The 18,614-nt window shown below is 45.9% G+C and overlaps 1 protein-coding gene across 2 annotated transcripts in view; it reads right to left on the bottom strand.

The window, feature by feature from the left end:
• LOC147636296 (transcription factor E2FB-like) overlaps positions 1–17,921 on the bottom strand; it is a 39,193-nt gene extending 21,272 nt beyond the window's left edge. Inside the window, exon 1 of one of the 2 annotated variants that reach the window (XM_086801745.1) lies at positions 17,358–17,921. In XM_086801745.1, the coding sequence (XP_086657871.1) occupies positions 17,358–17,603 (246 nt within the window). In that variant the 5' untranslated portion in view covers positions 17,604–17,921. The remainder of the gene's footprint in view (positions 1–17,357) is intronic. The other variant, XM_086801746.1, reaches the window with a different exon arrangement.
• Between the last annotated feature and the right edge of the window lie 693 nt (positions 17,922–18,614).

The following is an 18,614-nucleotide window of genomic DNA, read 5'->3' as shown; positions in this document are numbered from 1 at the left end:
CTAGAGATCAGATTTAGTCACAAAATCTTTGAAAAGATCGCCATCGGCGACCTTGGCTACCAGCAAGTCTTCACATTCGGGAACGGGTTCCATCTCCAATTCTTGGGTCGACATCTCGAAGTGGGAAAGTGAGAAAATCTTGACTTCATATCACGTGCATCCCGCACTTGGATGCCATGTAGACATATCTGTACTGAAGGTGCAGGACTTGGGGTGGAAAACTGGTCCCATGTGAGCCCAGTCCAGGACGAGTCAACCAAGGTTACACTCCAGTCGTCCGAGGTCAAGTGTGCATTGAAAGAGTGCACAGAGCGGAAGCAAAGTGGCACTAGAATGTGCTGAACAGAGAGTGCAAGAGAGAGAGAGAAAGATATGGAGCAAACTATGCTGAATATACTGAACCAAAACAGTCCCAAGTAAGAGATACTGTTAGTCTCATAAGTGAGGGAGCAAAATATGTACAAGACTGAATGAGAAATGAGAGGCCAGCACCCACTATTTATAGTGGGGAAGTGCTGGCCGACTGGAGCTCATAAACAGGCCGACTGGAGCTGTTGGACATGGTCGATTGGAAAAACGCCAAAATAGCCGAGAAAAATCCCAGAAAAATAGTAAAAAGGGGTGGCCAGCCCACAAGCAAGGGCCATACAAAAGGGGACCAAATGGGCACCATAAAAGAGCAGAAACTCGGGATGAAAGTGCTAACACCCCCTCTCAGCACCAGATGCTAAACAAACTCCGAGAATCCGAAGATGAGGAGCCAAGGAAGCCTGAGAAACCAGCTTGGTGAACAAATCTGCAGCATTCTCCGCGGAAGGACAATACTCCAAACGCAAATCTCCAGCAAGAACCCATTCACGAACATAGTGATACAGAATCTCAATGTGTTTCGTACAAGCATGAAACACAGGGTTCTTGGCAATGGCGATGCAACTCTGATTGTCACACCAAAGAAGAGTAGATCCGGTAGGAGGACAGTCGAGCTCCTTCAATAATCTCCGCAACCATATCGCCTCACATGCAGCATAACAAACTGCACGGTACTCGGTAGAGGAAAGCGCCACAATAGGCTGCTTTTTATTGCTCCAAGAAATGGCTCCAAACCCAAGTGAAAAAACACAACCAGTGGTCGAACGCCGTGTATCTGGATCTCGAGCCCAGTCTGAGTCAAACCATCCAACAAGAGTGCGTCCTTGACCATAAAAGATGCCAAAATCCAGAGTACCACGCAAGTACCGAAGAACTCTGAGAGCACACCGCCAATGCTGCTGACGGGGTTTGGATGAGAAGGAACTCAATAAACTGACTGCGAAGCATATGTCCAATCGGGAGTAGGTCAACCATACCAAACAACCGACGAGAACCCGATACTGTCCCAGATCCCCGAATGCCATGTGTCTTGCAATATTGCTGAAACTCCTGGGATGTGAACTCACCCCCTCCATCGGTCCTGAAAGCCTTGACCGAGTGACTGGTCTCTTTTTCCACCTCGGCTTTCCAATCACAAAAGTGATGAAAAGTCTCATCCTTGGTGTTCAAAAAGAAAACCCAAGTATATCTGGTAAAATCATCCACCATCACGAGCATGTACAACGCCTTACTCAAAGACGCGGTACTCATAGGACCACATAAGTCTGCATGAATGAGAGCAAGTGATGTCGAAGATCTGTGTGTCGCCTCCTTCGGAAAGGCGGCTCGGTGTTGCTTCCCCTGTAAACAAGAGGAACAAGCATAAGACGGAGCCTTGATGGTCGGTAATCCATCAACCAACCCATCCTTCGAAGCTCGCTCCAGAAGCTGATAGCTCAAATGGCCAAACCGAGCATGCCAAAGAGCAGAAGAAGCACCCGAAGAAAGCAGAGCGATCAATTTTTAGAGACCACTATCTTGGACTCCCTGAGCCAAGATGCTACCAGTCGCCTTATCATGAATGGTAATCTCATAACGAGAAAAGATCAACTCCGCACCCTGAGCTGTAAGAGCACTCCTTGACAAAATGTTAAAAGCCAAATATGGAATATACAAAACGTCATAGAAGTACCTCTTGTCCTCGTCAAAACGAAAAATGGGGATAGTGCCATGACCATGCACTGGCACAGAAGAAGAATCACCCAGAGTGATCTCGCCTGATCTGGCAATGAAGTCCTCGAACCAATCTCGTGGGGTGTCATATGAGCAGTAGCACCGCTATCAACAATCCAAGACCGTGACTGAGAAGTCACAAGAGCAAGTATACGCCGAGTACCTGCTAAGAGAAGAATTCCATCATCCTTCTTGGGTTGAGACACCACCGTTGAGGAAGAGTTCTTTGCTGCTTCATCACACTTCTTCTTGTGACATTGGGGTGACTTGTGACCCTTCTTGCCACAATAATGACATTCAATGTCCTTATTCTTTGAAGATTTGTTGTCTTCATCCTCATCAGAATCCTTGGAGTTCTTGTCAGAACCCCCTTTTCCTTTCTTTTAATGAGTCTTCCCTTATCTCGTGCTACCAAAGCTCCATCAGGGCCACCGGAGATGCCAGTCTGCTCCTCAAAGCGAGACTCAATCTGCATAACGGAGGGGAGAACTTCCTCCCAAGTAAGTGGAACAGGACGAGGAGAAGAAACCAGAGACTGAAAGTATGCATCAAACCTCTCTGGAAGTTTGGAGAGCAGCCGAATAGCCATATCCTCTATGGAGATGTCCTTGCCACAACAGCAAGCTCGTCCCGGAGATCTTTCATCTTCGAGATGAAAGCAGATAAAGATGGAAACGCAGAAACTGATAAGTTCATAAGTTGCTTTTCCAATGCCAAAATCCGACCCGGAGACTTAATCTCATAGCGATATGCAAAAGCCTTCCAAACTTCATGTGCAGCATTTGCTGTACGCACATGAGAGAGAACAGCATCCTGACAATTCAACATCAGGAAGGAGAAAACAAGTCGATCATTCGACTGCCAAATATCAATCTGTGCCTGAGTCACACCACCGGAAGCAAGGGTGGGAGGGATGGCATTGGCCGGTGTAACAAGCCAATCCCAGAGATCCACACCAGGCAAGGCCGATTTTCACCTTCACCTTCCATAGGGTAGCGCCCTGCACCTCAGTGTGCATTTTTCTCATCTGTATTTTATCGCCACCTTCTGCTGGACTGAAACAGGTCGCCTACAAAATGCCAGCACACACTGTTTCGCCTCCTGCTGGACTGAAACAGGTCGCCTACAAAACGCCAGCACACACTGTTTCGCCTCCTCCTGCTGGACTGAAACAGGTCGCCTACAAAACGCCAGCACACACTATTTTCACCGCCTCCTACAGGTCAGAATACGGACAGCACCACACGGGGTTTCGCCTCCTTCTGTTGGACTGAAACAGGTCGCCTACCAAGCTTATGAACTTGTCGCCTACGAAGCTCAGTTCTGCGTTTTTTTATCAAGCAGTGATTAGCCCAATAAAGCGCCTACATCAGTGCTCACTTCTAGGCGCTCACATCAGGTGTACTTCTGGATTGGCGTCTGCATTTTTGGGATAGCAGCCTTCTCTGCTTATTCGGAGTCTCACATAGAGCTCCTGTACTGGACTTCATCTTTTATATACACAATACCATTGCATGCTGTGTGTTTTACTCTGATCTTTCATATATTTGGTCCTTTGGTCTCTTTTGCCCTCACATGGTATCATGGCGATCGTGAGCAAAGGGTTTGAAGACCTCGAAAGTACACACCATGGATCGTCTACCCTCGATTCCGGAGGATCAGCTCTTCATACCAGATACTGACTCCCCTTATTCTGATATAGATCACACAGAGGATGGAACTCCTCATTCACTGGAGAGCCCTGTTCGAGGTCTTTCATTGGGAGACAACCAGCCTCCTTTTACCCACTCACCCTTTACACCCTTGGCATATGGTTTTTCTTCTCCGAGCTTATTAGTCGTTACTTCTAGAGGAGGATACATGCCCACAGCCATAGTTTTTCCATACGGCAAATGCATACGGGTATGGAAGTACAAAAAAGTACGGTTCACACCCCCAAGAAATCCCATACCTTGGATACCATACACCACCCTAAATTTAAGGAAAAACATGCTACATATGACAAAAAACCAAAGAAACTTGAAACTGCAAAGATTTTGGGATTAGAAAAAACATAAATGATGTAGAGCCAGAATCCAAACTCCGGACTTTATATTACTGTAACTTGTTTACATCATACATGTATGACCATTGATGTATCATGTAACATGTTACATAAGTAGGGACTAGGGAGTGTGGAGTGGACAAATGCCAAAACCTGTCACTTGTAAGCATAGTTTTTTCATATGGCAACCATACGACATACGTGTATGAGTCTGGAACTATGAAATAAGTATGGTTCAAACCTTGGAGAAATTCCATACGTGGAATTCCATACTTGATTCTTAAATTAAAGGGTAGACATGCCATTTTCAAAGAAGTGAACCATGAGAGACTTAAAGTATGTGAAAGTCATGATAGATGGTCTATCATGGTTTTCACAAATTGACCATGTTTCATCCATCATGACTTTCACACATTGACAATTAATCTCTATGTCTAGAGAAGATGCAAAACATTTTCTTTTTTGGCTGGAGTATGAAAAGTTTTTCCATACGTGACCATACGCATACGGGTATGGAAGTATGGAATATTTTCCATACGAGTATGAAAAAAACTATGCCCACAGCCAGTGTGCCAGTATTGGACCCAGGTATTCAGCCTCAACTGGAGAGCTCTGCTTCTCATTCTAGCCGACAAACTGGACTTCGGTATGGGACTTTTTCTCAGGAAGGACACGTACCTCCTCGATCGTTCGGAGATCCATCATCATCCTTTTCGGTGACCGCGTCAGGTTCGTATGTGCCTATTAATACATATGTTCCTAACTCTACATGGGTATCTTCTTCTGTGGCACAGGTTCAACAAACAGTACCATCAACTACCCTCGATCCCTGGCATTTTGTGAACCCAAATAGAGGAGGGTCTAGGAGTATAATTCACTCTCCGACTTCTGGTGTTCAAGGAGGTAACACTGTTTTCTCCTCTGGTTCACTTTCTGTTCCTACTCCTAATGTGTTATGGAATACTACCCAAATTCAAACACAAAACCCTCCCTCCCAACCCATACCTCTTCCTACTAGTGTTGGCATGCAGTCATCACTGCCTGGACCTCTTTTGGGTCCTACATATGGTTTCTAGCCATCCCAATTGTCTTTTAACACTACGTCCTTTGGCATTGCGGTCCCACCCAGCATTCCAGGGTATCAGGTGGTTTATCAACCCATCTCTGGCACTGGTGTTTTTCCCAATTATGTGCCCTCTCCAGGTTTCATACCTCAACCTAGTATTCCACCTATGCTGAGTACCCAAAACTTGATTCCATCTTATGGAGCACCCTCGACAGGTCCTTCATCCATGCCTGGTCTTGGTGGACTGTCTAGTTTCTCTCCTCAACACTTACACTCTTGATATGGACACGAGCCTTCCTGGACTCCCCCACCGTCTTCCTTTCATGTTTCTATGTCCAGAAATGCTTTCACAGAAAAGACTTGTTTTAACGGGTCTAATTATACAACCTCGGCTAATCTTATGGAACAAGTTTTCACTTTCGAAGGTTCCTAGAACCTAGTAAAGGGCCTTGAACCAAAACCCCACCCTTCTCTAGTACCTCCTGAAGTCATCAACCATTGGGAAGCTAGAAATGCCACTGCTATAGTGGAGCTCATGCAAGGCCTCTTGCCTGAGTTCCATTCACAACTCCAGCAGTTCCCCTATGTCTCTAACAAATGGGCACACCTTGCAGAGAGATATGCCGCACGTGATCGTACACATCGCATTGATCTTGAGCATCAAATCCAAATTTTTTCTATAAAAGAAGGGGATGACCTGACCATCAGTTGCTGAATATCGGCGCCTTAACGTCGAGTTTGCCACCACTGGCTCTGCCAAGTCCCAGGAAGATCAGGTAATCACTCTACTAAACAAGTTGCCACCTAGCTTATTTACTTTTGTCACACATACCATTAGTTTAGAGCCTATGCTTAACCTATATGAGTGTGAATGCCAACTCTTGCGTTTCGCTCAGTTGCATGACCAATTTCATCCCAAGAAGTCATCCTCTCCCTCCACTCAAGAGGGGGCCCTTGTGTCCAATACAACCTCTACTCAAAAAGGACAACAAGGGAAAGGGAACAACAACTTAGGAAATCAAGGAAAATCTCCCGGCAACAACACTGATTTCAAAAATCCTGCCTCCACACCCATTCCCTACTACTGGCAAAATATTCCCAAAAAGAAGAGATTTTGCACTTCTTGCCAACCCCACCTCCACCCGCCAAAACAACCAAGGTGGTAGCAATGCCCCAAATTGGCGATCCAAAGGGGATAGCAATCCAGCACCTACTCTACCAAGCTCCCCTCCAAGGACCCAACAACAAGGAAATGGTTCTACTTGGCCGCATTTCTCCCAGTGGCGAGCTAATAGTCAGGTTGCTCAAGCCCCACCTTCCCAGTCGATTTCTTTCACCACTCCTGAAGAGATGTCTGACTGGTCTTCCCTTACACCTCGTCCTGGCCCCTCGGCCAATATTGCTCAGGTCACACTTAAGATTGATTCTAGCCACCACTCCACAAAAAAGAAGAAACAAAGGCCTAAACAAGGTCATCTGCAGGGAAAGGCCTCTGTCCTCATTCAGATTTGTCAGTTACCTGATAATCCCTCTGTGCCCATTATTGAGGCCCATCCAACTCTTCCCTATGGTCATCCTGTCACTTGGGTAGTTGACAGTGGCGCTACTCACCATATGGCACGTAATGCTGACATTTTCATTTCTCAGCGTCCCGTTAAGGGAGAAATTCGATGTGGCAACAACACAATGATGCCCATAAAATCCATTGGCACTGTCTTATTTGACACCAACACTGGCCCCAACCAAGCTACCTTGGACATTGTCTATCTTGTCCCCAATTTAGGTCTCAACCTTCTTTCTGTATCCCAGCTTACCCAACTCGATCGTGGTGTTTACTTCAACAAAAGAGTTGTTGAGGTAATTGATGAAACTATTGGTCTTGTTGTTGCCAAAGGACAAGCTCAGAAGGATGGTTTGTATCGGATGTCCACTTTTCTAACTGAGCCATCTTCTGTTGGCTCAGAGTTTCATCGGGTTCAGGCCTATGTGACCCAAGCTCCCTCCAACATTGACCGACTATGGCACTTTCGCTATGGTCGTCTACCCTATTCCACTCTCTATGAGCTATCTCGAGACAAGCTAGTTCCAGGTATACCCAGCCTCAAACTGACAAAGGATGTTTGTCAGCCCTATCAACTGGGTAAACAACATCGCTCCCCATTCCCACAACACACTCCTCATCGGGCTTCGGGATTCCTCAAGTTGATTCATTTCGACTTGAGTGGCCAATCCCCAACCCCTTCCTTGAATGGATCTCTATACTACATGCTGATTGTTGATGATTATTCAAGATACATGTGGGTATATTTCCTAAAGCATAAATCTGACGCTTTTCAATACTTTTTCACATGAGTTCGGTTAGTCGCCAACCAAATGGGCGTCTCAATTGGGATTGCTCGTAGTGACAATGGTGGTGAATTTATCTCCCATCAATTTTCTCAGTTCTTACAAGATCATGGCATTCAACGCCAACTCACCTCCACCAACTCTCCCTCACAGAATGGAGTGGTTGAGCGCAAGAACCGAACAGTCATGGATATGGCACGCTCCATGCTTTTTGCAGTTGAGGTACCTGAACGCCTCTGGTCAAAATCGGTCAACACTGCGGTGTATCTTCTGAACCGTTGCCCCACGGTTGCTGTTCCCCACATGACCCCATTTGAGGCATTTTTTGGCAAAAAGCCAACCGTTTCCCATTTTCGTGTCTTTGGATGTCAAGCATATACTCACACTCTAAATGATACAAGGGACAAGCTTGAGCCAAGGAGTGAGTTGCTCATTTTTGTGGGTTACTCTTTTGAATCAAAGGCTTACAAAGTTTTTGATCCACAATCAATAAAAAGTTTTCGTTCATCGAGACTTACTTCGCCTTCCGCTGCCCATACGAACTGAACAAGAATCTCAGACTGTGCCAAATGAACCCCATCAGTTACCTACAACTTCACCTCTTGAGGAGGCACGGGGGACGGCCATATGTAGGGAACGGGGAGACCGGGATAGGAACGGCACTTAAAAATTACTTTGTCAATACCACCCACTCGCCTATACGGGCAAAGCTTGCATGTCCATGGCTATGCACCACCTCCATGAGGGGATGGGGTGTGATTGACCTCATCCCACCATGTCCATCCCGTCGTCCTTCTACGGGTAGTTGGAACTTGAAGAGCCACTGCCACGAGGAGGATGCCATGGATGATGGATGCCTCCTTGTCACTTGATAGCTTGAGAGAGAGAGAGAGAGAGAGAGAGAGAGAGAGAGAGAGAGAAAGATTTTATTAACGTCTTCCAAAAGACCGAACTCGACCTATGAGACAAATCGATGTACCTGTATAGGGTATCCTCTATCATCCCAACAAAATGAAAAAGTACTGAACTAAAAAGCTGAATCTGGGTGTGCAATAAGTACAATGAGTGGGGGAGGGGATGGAGCTCTACTACTAGGAGAATGCAAAGCTATATGCATGGAGTATACAATCATGATATGCAACCTAGCTAGCTCCATCCTGTACCATACTACGGTATAAAATGGTATACATCAATGAAGGGGGTGTCCACAGCTCCCTGAAGAACATGCCTGGGTTTGCTCTGAAGCAAGCCAGTCGCTCCGCACCCTCTCTGTGAAACTGAGCTCTGATCTTTGTCATCTCTCTCTGGTATAGGCGTGGTGTCCGAAAGCCAGGTGTCCTCTGTCTCCTGCGGGCTCTGAGTGTCTCTGCTCCTGGAGAGTAATTCCCTACCATGTAGGGACTGGGAGTGGGATGGATCTCTAAAAAAATATAGTAATCTGTGTCTGTCGTCCCCCCTCTGGAGCTGTCTGAGCCTGTAATGATGTCTCTCTGTGACGCTGTATGTTTAGAATGAATCTCCCCAGTATGCGATGGTCTGCTGCCTCAAAAATCTGGCATACGAAATGTGGCTCTCTGAATAAAATGGGATATATCTCTCTCTAATGGCTGTATATGCTCTACATCTGCATACATAATGCACCTCACTCTCCACCTCCTCTCTGCACAATCTGCATACCCTCTCCTCTCGGGGGATCAGTGCTGCTCTGCCAGTCTCGATCTCCAATCGATGTGATGAAACTCTAAGCTAACCAATAGCAACTCGGGAGCCGTGTGGTAAAAAGCCCTCCATGTATCTAGGCCTCTCTATAAATCCATCATCAGTGATACTCATGAAGTGATCTCTGTAGTATAGCATCTTCGGTGGAAGAGGCTGTGTAGGCGATATCCATGTCTCTCGTGTATAGAGCTGCCATAGGTCCTGTCTCAATACTCTATTCCTCTCACTATGAGAGAGACGGATATGTGGTGCATCCCTGTCATACTGGAATGGTGATAGATGATCCATGTCTAGGCCATGCTGTGAGAACCAATGTGTGACCTGTGCATACCATGATCCTCTATCTCCTGCCTCAGCCAGCTGTATAGATGCCTCGAAAGCTCTGTATGACAATCTGTCCTGTGGCATCTCTTTGAATCTGTCTAGCAGCCATATAGTCTGAAATATGGCCTCTACCATCATAGGAGGCGCAGCAAACTCTGCTCGGATAATGTCATGAGATACTGACGGTTTGCTGCGTATCATGCGTGCCATCATGAGGGCCTGTGGTCTCTCTATCTGTGTCCACCAATGGGTAGCAAGGCTTGGCGCCCATATCGCTGCTCCATACATCAATGCCGGTGTGACTAATGTGTCAAATAGCCACCCCTTCGTCCGGGGCTCCTGAAAATGCGCCTGGTGGCACTGTCTCTCTACCATAGCCAATGTTGCATATCCCCGTGTCAATCTAGCTCTGGCTGCTGAACCCATGGTGAAGCGTGTGGCTGCTGCAGAGAAGGTAACCCCTAGGTACACGTATGATGTCACCACCTCCACCTGGCGTCCTGCAAGAGTGAATGTCAACTGACTCCTGCCTTGTCTCGATGTATGAAAGACCATAACCTTGGTTTTCCCAAGGTTCACAGTAAGACCCCTCTGTGTGCAGAAATCATCGAGTGCATGTAGATGCTGTTGTAGACCTCTTGGAGACTCAGACACTAATACAATATCATCAGCATAAAGCATAATATGTACTGAGGTACCTGCTGAAACAACTCCATCTCCGCCTCCCCGTGTAATGAAGTCAGCCACCTCATCAATGTATAACCCAAATAGCGTGGGGGAAAGTGGGCATCCTTGCTTCACACCAATGGTGCTAGCATTAGTCTCGGACATACCTCCTGGACATCTGACTCACACCCAAAAACCTGCTCATATAATGCATAGATGCCCCATGTCATATCTGCTGGTATGCCAAGAGACTGCAGGCGCTGAAAGAGCCTCTCTCGTGGTACTGTGTCAAATGCCTTGCAGAAATCCACAAAGCAATAATAGAGCTTTCTCTTCCTCACTCTGGCCTGATCAATCATACATCTCAAAGTGAATACATGGTCAGTGGTAGAGAAAGCTCTCCTGAAGCCTGCTTGCCCTGATGAGCGTAAACCTGCTCGCTCAGAACTTACACCTGCAAGTGGCTGTCCAGCAAATCAGCCCGCCGTCCTCTTGCTTCTCCTCTTCTCGAATAGTCCCGAACAGTCCACCAATCAGCAACACAACAGTCCCCCTCTTGCTCACACAAATCCCAAGAACTATCAAGAGCCTAGGGATCTGATACCATGTCAGAATACGCAGCGGAGATGATGACTAAATCTGGAAACACAAGAGCAAGTGCAGAAAATAGACACCAATGGAGAGAGAGACGTATAACTCTACTATGTATACACAAGAAGATCCCGAATACAATACAAGTGGCAAGGGCTGTGGGGCCATTTTATATGGCCCCCAAGTGGGGGTCAGCCTGCTCCAAAGGCAACCGACAGGACCATATACCCCACGACCAGTCGAAAGCATCAATCGGCCAGCTATCCCAAGTCGACCAGCAACTAAAAAAGGTCCACAACCTGTCCAAGACAGTCGGCCACCTCCACCATAAACAGATGCAATCGGCCAGCATCAAAGATCCACCTGCCACCACAAGACTGCCCCCCAAGCCACAAAAAAAATGGAAAAAATACGAGGAGTGAGGAAAAATGAGAACACCTACAAGGGCGGGCACACCCACAACAAAGGCTCTGGTGTCTACATAAAGACAGGAGATGACTTCTAACAGAAAACTGGTCCCACGTGAGCCCAATCTGGGACGAGTTAGCCAAGGTTCACTTCAATCGTCCAAGGTCAGGTGTGCATTGTCCTGCACATGAAACAGTGCCAGTCCGCGTTGTGAGTCTCCCTCTGGAATGATGTCAGTTGTTCTGTATGTTTGGTCTACGACCAGATGACAGACGGTTGTGTAGATGTAGGTAGGCATTAGGTCTGGGTACAAGGAAGGCTATGGGCCACCCCAAGGGGGCCAGGCAGGCCCCACGACTTGCCCACCAGCCCAAGGAGGGGCTCCGCAGGCTGTCGGCCAGCCCAAGAGGGCTTGGCCAAGCAGCTGACATGCATCTAGGCCAGCCCAACCAATCGGCTAGCCCATAGGGCAGCTAGGACTGTAGGCAGCCAGAGCATAGGGGCTGCCCAAACAGCCTGGACAGCAGCCCAGCCAGGCGGCCAGAGCATAGGGCTGCCCAATCAGCCTGGACAGAAGCGATGGGAAAGCTAGCAGCCAGGCAGTGTGAATGCGCATAAATATCAGCATTTTATGCTAGATAAAACAAGTCATGGAGAGAAAATTAGCCAACCGACCCACATACTGAAGGGGTATAAACACCCAAGGTATAATTTAGTTCCATGCATCTCGTAACTCACAAAGTGCTGGAGCTAACTCAAGGGCCAGGACAGCCAAGGAGAAGCTAACGCAAAAGGTGAAGGCTTGAAGGTCAAGGGCAAAGGATTCTCCTCAGCCAAGAAGGCTTAGGTTCAGTCTTTTATTTTCAGATTTGCATCATTCTAATAAAAGCAAATACACCATTCGTGGTGGGGGCCCTGCAAAGGGTATTCGGGACCCAATACTGTGTCCTCTTCTCCTTCTCTCTCTCTATATTTTTCTACACATCTACATTCAGTTTTGTGCGTTATTTTCATTGCGACAAGTGTGCTGATTTCTGAGCATTGAAGTTACCGATCTTCCCCCAAGCTTCCACATGTTACACTGCAAGCAAGAGATGGTGCAAGAAAACTCGAGGACGTGTGGCTAGAAGCCCACTCCATGGGTATTTTTTAAGACCTTGAAAAGCATTTTTTCTTTCTTTTTGTGTTTTTTGTTTTTTTCAAAAAAAAAAACATGCTAGATGGCTTTTGTAAAAGCCACACATAAGACTTGGAAAAGCCGCACTTTAAAAAACACACAAGGCACACATAAAAGCCAATCGTTTTTTTTTAACCCACGCTAAGCTTTCTGTTTTTTTTTTCAATGAATATGCTATGCTACGTTTTTTTTTTACGAAAGGTTTTTGTACCCAAAAAAAACGAAAGCATCGAGGGTCAAAAAAAAAAACCTAAGCTAAAAAAAACGTTGAAAATCGGCTGCCCGCCACCTGTCAACTGCAAGAAATCATTCGCCACCACCTGCATTCAGCAACAGATCAAAAAAAAATGTTGGCCCACTGCTTCTTGCCCTACGCCGACACGGCCGGCTACCTGCTTCACACGCACAACCGACATCTCCCTCTCTCTTTCTCTCGCTGATTCACACAACCAAAAAACTCTCTCTACACAAACTGTCCAAGTCAACCCTCTCTCTACACAAACTGTCCAAGTCAACCCTCTCTCTTTCTCTCACTGATTCACACAACCAAAAAACTCTCTCTACACAAACTGTCCAAGTCAACCCTTTTCATGTACACCACCCAACTCGGGGTCTAGCAAGACAAATAAAAATCATACGCTGAATTCTGAAAAAAAAAACAATATACATGAAAAACGACAATCATCTTGAACTCATACCTCTTTCTTTGACCTCTTTCTTCTCTACCTACCAACTTGCACGCTCTTCAAGGCATGCTCTAATACCACTGTCAAGTCCCCAAGGGTCTCCTCGTAGAGCACTCCTGAAACACGACTTGAAACTTGCAAAACAAAGCCAAACAACGTGAAGGGGTGCAGGCCTGACTCACCACCCAACCATGACAACCGTGGGCAAACCCCACAAGTCCTGGTTGTCCCCACCGAGCCATGAGCCGAGCTAACTAGCAAAATGCACCAACCAATCTCTACTCCATAACGTCCCATACCGCCATGGAGCTGGTGCTCGAGACTGTTGCCGGCCTCGACTGCATGGGGCCGGTGCACGTCCGCACTAGATCCAAGCTCCTAACCATAGAGCTCTCGCAAAGACTCGCGAGACTCTATCACCAATGACTAACCTTGGCCACCTTTTTATAGGCTCTTGGCCAGTCACCGGGCATCCACACTTGGGCACCCACCCGTCCACACTTGGGTGCCTGCCCGTCAGTCTATCCCTAGCCCAGCTCGCCAATCAGCCTACCTAGCTCCAAGCTTCCCCAAGCCTCGAAGCTAGTCTTGTGTGCGTGTTGCACACGGTAGATACACTCTGTGCACATGACACAATAAGTATGTATAATGGTGAATGAAATCATGTACAAGAGGCCCTCTAATGTGAGGTGACTTAGTAGAAGACTGCAAAGAAACAAAGACGAGGTCGGAGCTGAAGCACGATCACGCTCGCGTCAATGTGAGGCAAAGGCGCTCCATAAGGTGGTCAGTGTCGAATGAGCAGAGAGGGCTGCCGTCCCAATGTCGAATGATGATGATGAGCAGAGAGGGTTGCTGTCCAATGTCGAATGAAGATAAGTAGAGAGAGCTGCTGTCCCAACAATGTGAGCTGATGAGCAGAGAGGGCTGTTGTCCCAACGATGTGAGGATGATGAAGCAGAGAGTTGGGCTGCTGTCCCGAGGTGAGCTGCAGGAGAAAAAACGCAGATGTGATGGAGCAGAGAGTGGGCTGCTGTCCCAAGATGTGCTGCAGCAAAAAATGCTGATATGGTGAAGACCCAGGCAGCCGCAGAGGTAGGCAGGCAGCAGCAGCAGAGGATCGGAAGTATGATGTCGAATATGATGTGGTGATGATGAACGATGCTGCTGATGTTGCAAAGGTAGCGCCGGCAGCAGAGTCGATTTGATTATGTGTTGTGTTATGGCTGAACTATGAAGCTTTGTATATATATGGTGTTGGGCTGCTGGTCGGCCAGGGGGGACTGTTGGCCAGTAGCAAGACAAAGGAAAAACATAATAAATCCCTTTTTGGGCTGGATAAAATACCAGATTTGGATATATTTTCACACATCGTTAACTTGACTAGAGCACAAATCTTGACAATTTTGTATGCACAAATGAAAGAGAGAGAAGCCGGAGAGTGTCCCAATGATGTGAGCTAATGAGCAGAAAGGACCGCTGTCCCAATGATGTGATGATGATGAAGCAGTAGGCCGGCAGCAGCAGCATAGGATCTGAAGTATGATGTCAGATATGATGTGGTGATAATGAACGATGCTGCTGATGTTGCAGAGGTAGCACCAGCAGCAGAGTCGATTTGATTATGTGTTGTGTTATGGCTGAATTATGAAGCTTTGTATATATATGGTGTTGGGCTGCTGGTCAGTCAGGGAGGACCGTCGGCCAGTAGCAAGACAAAGAAAAAACATAATAAATCCCTTTTTGGGCTGGATAAAATACCAGATTTGGATATATTTTCACATATCGTCGTTAACTTGACTAGAGCACAAATTCAGCACTTAACTTGACGATTTTGTATCCACAAATGAAAGAGAGAGAAGCCGGAGAGTGTCCCAACGATAATGGGCCCCAAATAACCCTCAGAAGGACCACCCCGGTGAAGGTGTATTTGCTTATATTGCTGAATAAGTAATGGACTGACTGTTGGCTGCGAATCAGCACCAAAACCACTGACGTTTGATCTCTGCAGAGTACCTGTGAAGGAGGGCAAGCAAGCTGCCTTCTGCTGTACAACCGGGACAGGACCTCGCACTTGTATTCATCCCTAAAAGACTGCTATTAGCTGTATTTTCTTGTCCACAGCAGGTCGCCTGCAATTCAACACTCTTCACCTTGTGTTTCCTTCTTGTCATGTGGGCTGCCTGAGGCATGTACACGAGCAAGGGCTGGAAGGCAAAGATCTGAGATATGGAACACAAGGCTGGAGCAACCTTTTATAGGGAATATGGGCATTTCTCTAATGGCCGACTGGGCATGTGGGCTGGCCGACTTGTAAAAGAGGAAAAATATTTACATATATGATGTGTTTCACATGTGTGGCCTCTTCATGCATAGACGCCTATGCATAAGCACCCCGTATGGCCTGGCCAATGGGCTGTAACCCTAGAGTATGTTGCTAGTTTCCATGTATAAGATGGGTTCACACATACAAGCTCCTCTACCTAGACCTATCGGCTATGACAGACTAATGCCCGGACAGATGAGTTCTTGGTGTGTGAGCCAATGGCAGATGGAAACTAGCAACACCACATGGATGGCTGAGAAGCCATGGGCTGTTTACAGCCCAATGGCTAGTCTATTTGAGGGACATAGGACCTTAGCAGGGTATCCAAATCAGACCCACAGGTCAGTCCATTCTCATTCAGCAACAAAGCAATTACACCTTCATGGTGGGGACCCTTCAAAGGGTTGATTGGGACCCAATTTCTCTCTCTCTCATGTGCAAAATTTGGTTTATGGAATGCTGAATTACTGCTCTAACCAAGTTAGCCAATCCTACTCCAAGCTTTCACCAAGTAACAACAAATAAGCAGCAGCAATAAGCAAATCCTGAAAGTTCACGCAAGCAGCAAGAGCACCAGTTTAGCTTTAGAATCTATGGTCAAAAGTAAGCAAGAAGTGCCTCTTACATGAAGAAACCACCTAAGGTGGTTTTCAGATCAGTCAACTGTCATTTTGTACCCTTTCCACTTCATCAACCCTAGGGACATGTATGTGGGTGATACAAAACTCTCTTTTAACTCTTTAGCATTTTACAGATGCTATCTCCGTGGCACAGCACATCTAGAGTTTCTACACCTGCACTACTAAGTTTATAATAAAAGTAGCTCCTTGTCCAAGAGAGCCTCTTGTATTATATTGAGCCCAAACCGAATGTGAATGCATTTTCTTTAACAGAGATGGTTACACATCAACAGATATTAAGCCAGATGTTGAAATGGAAAAGAAGGCACAAGATACACTTCCAAACTTAAAAAAGGTCCAAGATTTATATCTATGATCAGATCTACAGCCTTAAGATGAAGTTAGAGGACAGTGTTTCACACCATATTACAAAATCCAAGGCGTAGTTATCAGTGAAACAGTCTCAAAGGTGGCTTTATCCAGATTCCAAATACTTAAAACATTCATGAGGACACAGAAAAGAGCTCCGACATGTGAGGAGCTATGTGAGCCATGGATACAGTTCTAAAACCAACAGAACTAGGCGAGAAAGATTTATATAATTGAAAACAAACTGTTCCCTGGTAAGAAACCTGAGCCATGGTTACAGTTATAAAACCAACAGAACTAGGCGAGAAAGATTTATATAATTGAAAACAAACTGTTCCCTGGTAAGAAACCTGAGCCATGGTTACAGTTATAAAACCAACAGAACTAGGCAAGAAAGATTTATATAATTGAAAACAAACTGTTCCCTGGTAAGAAACCTGAACATGAGAAAAAAGACAACTTGAAGTTAAGAAGCAGGTTAATATCTGGCTTCACTGGCGATTAAAGGACTATGTGGTATTGGAATTGTGACGCTCAAAAAAAAATGTCCATCCATCCATGGTAGCTTGATATTAAATTTGTGCATATGTCCATCCCGTCCATGGTAGCTTGATATTGAGCATGTACATATGTTCACCCCATTCATGCATGCAAAAAAAAAAAGGTCCAGCCCATCCATGATAGCTATGTAAGAAAAATATGCCCAACCCATCCACAACAATTGTTTGAAATTGAGCATATGCTTGAGCCATCGATCCATAAATCATTTTCTTATCGGAATTATTTATTATTGAGTTTTTCATTTCACATTTTGGCTGCAAATTCGATTCAAAACCTATCTGCAAATGTGTGCATGCGCGTGGATGGCACATGATAGGCAACATAACACTAGCAAAACAGCACAGATGAACTGAAATTGACTTGTAAACATACTGGAGATTTGGTGGTGGCTCTATAACGAGGGGCAGCACCGCTGCTCCCAGATAGCACAGGCGCGCCTGGCTCGACAAGATGATGGTAATCTTCAGGGGCTGCAAACCCTGGCCGGGAGGAGGTGAACGGGGTAAAGGAGCTTGGCGAAGTATCAAACCCTAACCTGCCCCTCAGCGCAGGCATAGATTTCCTCTTTAGCATATAGAAGCCACCACAGCCGTCCGCTGCTGATGCAATATCCACCATTACAGAGGCCCGACCCTAACCCTAACCCTCTTTGGCATAATCCAGGTCCAAAGCATAATCCAGGTCCGATGAAACGCTCAAACCTGAAAACTGTGGAGAAACCCTAACCTAGAACCTGAAGTCTGAACGCAGATGAGACCGATTCCTGCTCACGGGAGATGATGGGGAAGTGCACTCGCTGGTTTTGATGATTTGGCTCAGCTCAACAACAAGCGTTTGTGTTTTGAAGGAAGAACGCGCGCCGCGAAGAAGAGGCGCGCGAACTTGGCATTATTAAACTAACCGCAATAGCTTAATTATAAATTATCAGCTCGCTTAGTTAATCTCTCTCTCCATGCCACAATGCACAAGAAATTTCTCTGTTTTGAGCACTAAGGGGCCATCTATGGGTTTAAGATGGGGATAAGCCTATGTTGGACTTTCTGTTACTTATAATTAAAGCCAAATCCAATCCCATAGTGATATCATATCTTAACATAGGTGTACATGGAAAAATTACTTCTCGTTCCATATTCCTAATCACCACTTCACCACTATCAAGCCAAATCCAATCCCATAGTGATATCATATCTTAGCATAGGTGTACACGGAAAATTTACTTCTCTTTCCATATTTCTAATCACCTCTTCACCACTATAAGAACAAGAGAAGGTTTTATATGTTAGGTTAATTATTTCATCTTGTGATTCACACATCAAACTTGATATCAATCGTTTGAGCTTCCAATTTGAATTTGTTGGTAAGTTAGCATCCACATGTAGCAATCATACCCATTGCAAGCTCACTAAATGGGGACCCATCAAGCCCTTGAGATGCCTCTTCTTTTTGAGAAGCCAAGGAGCAGTGGTGGCTGCGCCTTCTTGATGGATTAAGGTTCTTATAAGATTTTTGATAATAAATCATCTAATATAATCTTGTAAGATTTGGCGATAGAAAGGTTTATTTAACCTAGACTTTGCATTGGTTTGATGTGCATACTTTGCATCTCCAAGGCTTGATGTAATAAAGGAT

This window comes from Cibotium barometz, chromosome 8 (assembly GCF_041138505.1).
Source record: "Cibotium barometz isolate CiBa-2024 chromosome 8, ASM4113850v1, whole genome shotgun sequence".
Classification (NCBI taxonomy): Eukaryota; Viridiplantae; Streptophyta; class Polypodiopsida; order Cyatheales; family Cibotiaceae; genus Cibotium; species Cibotium barometz.
Note: the sequence above shows the minus strand (reverse complement) of the source record. Positions and strands in the feature narration are given on the sequence as shown.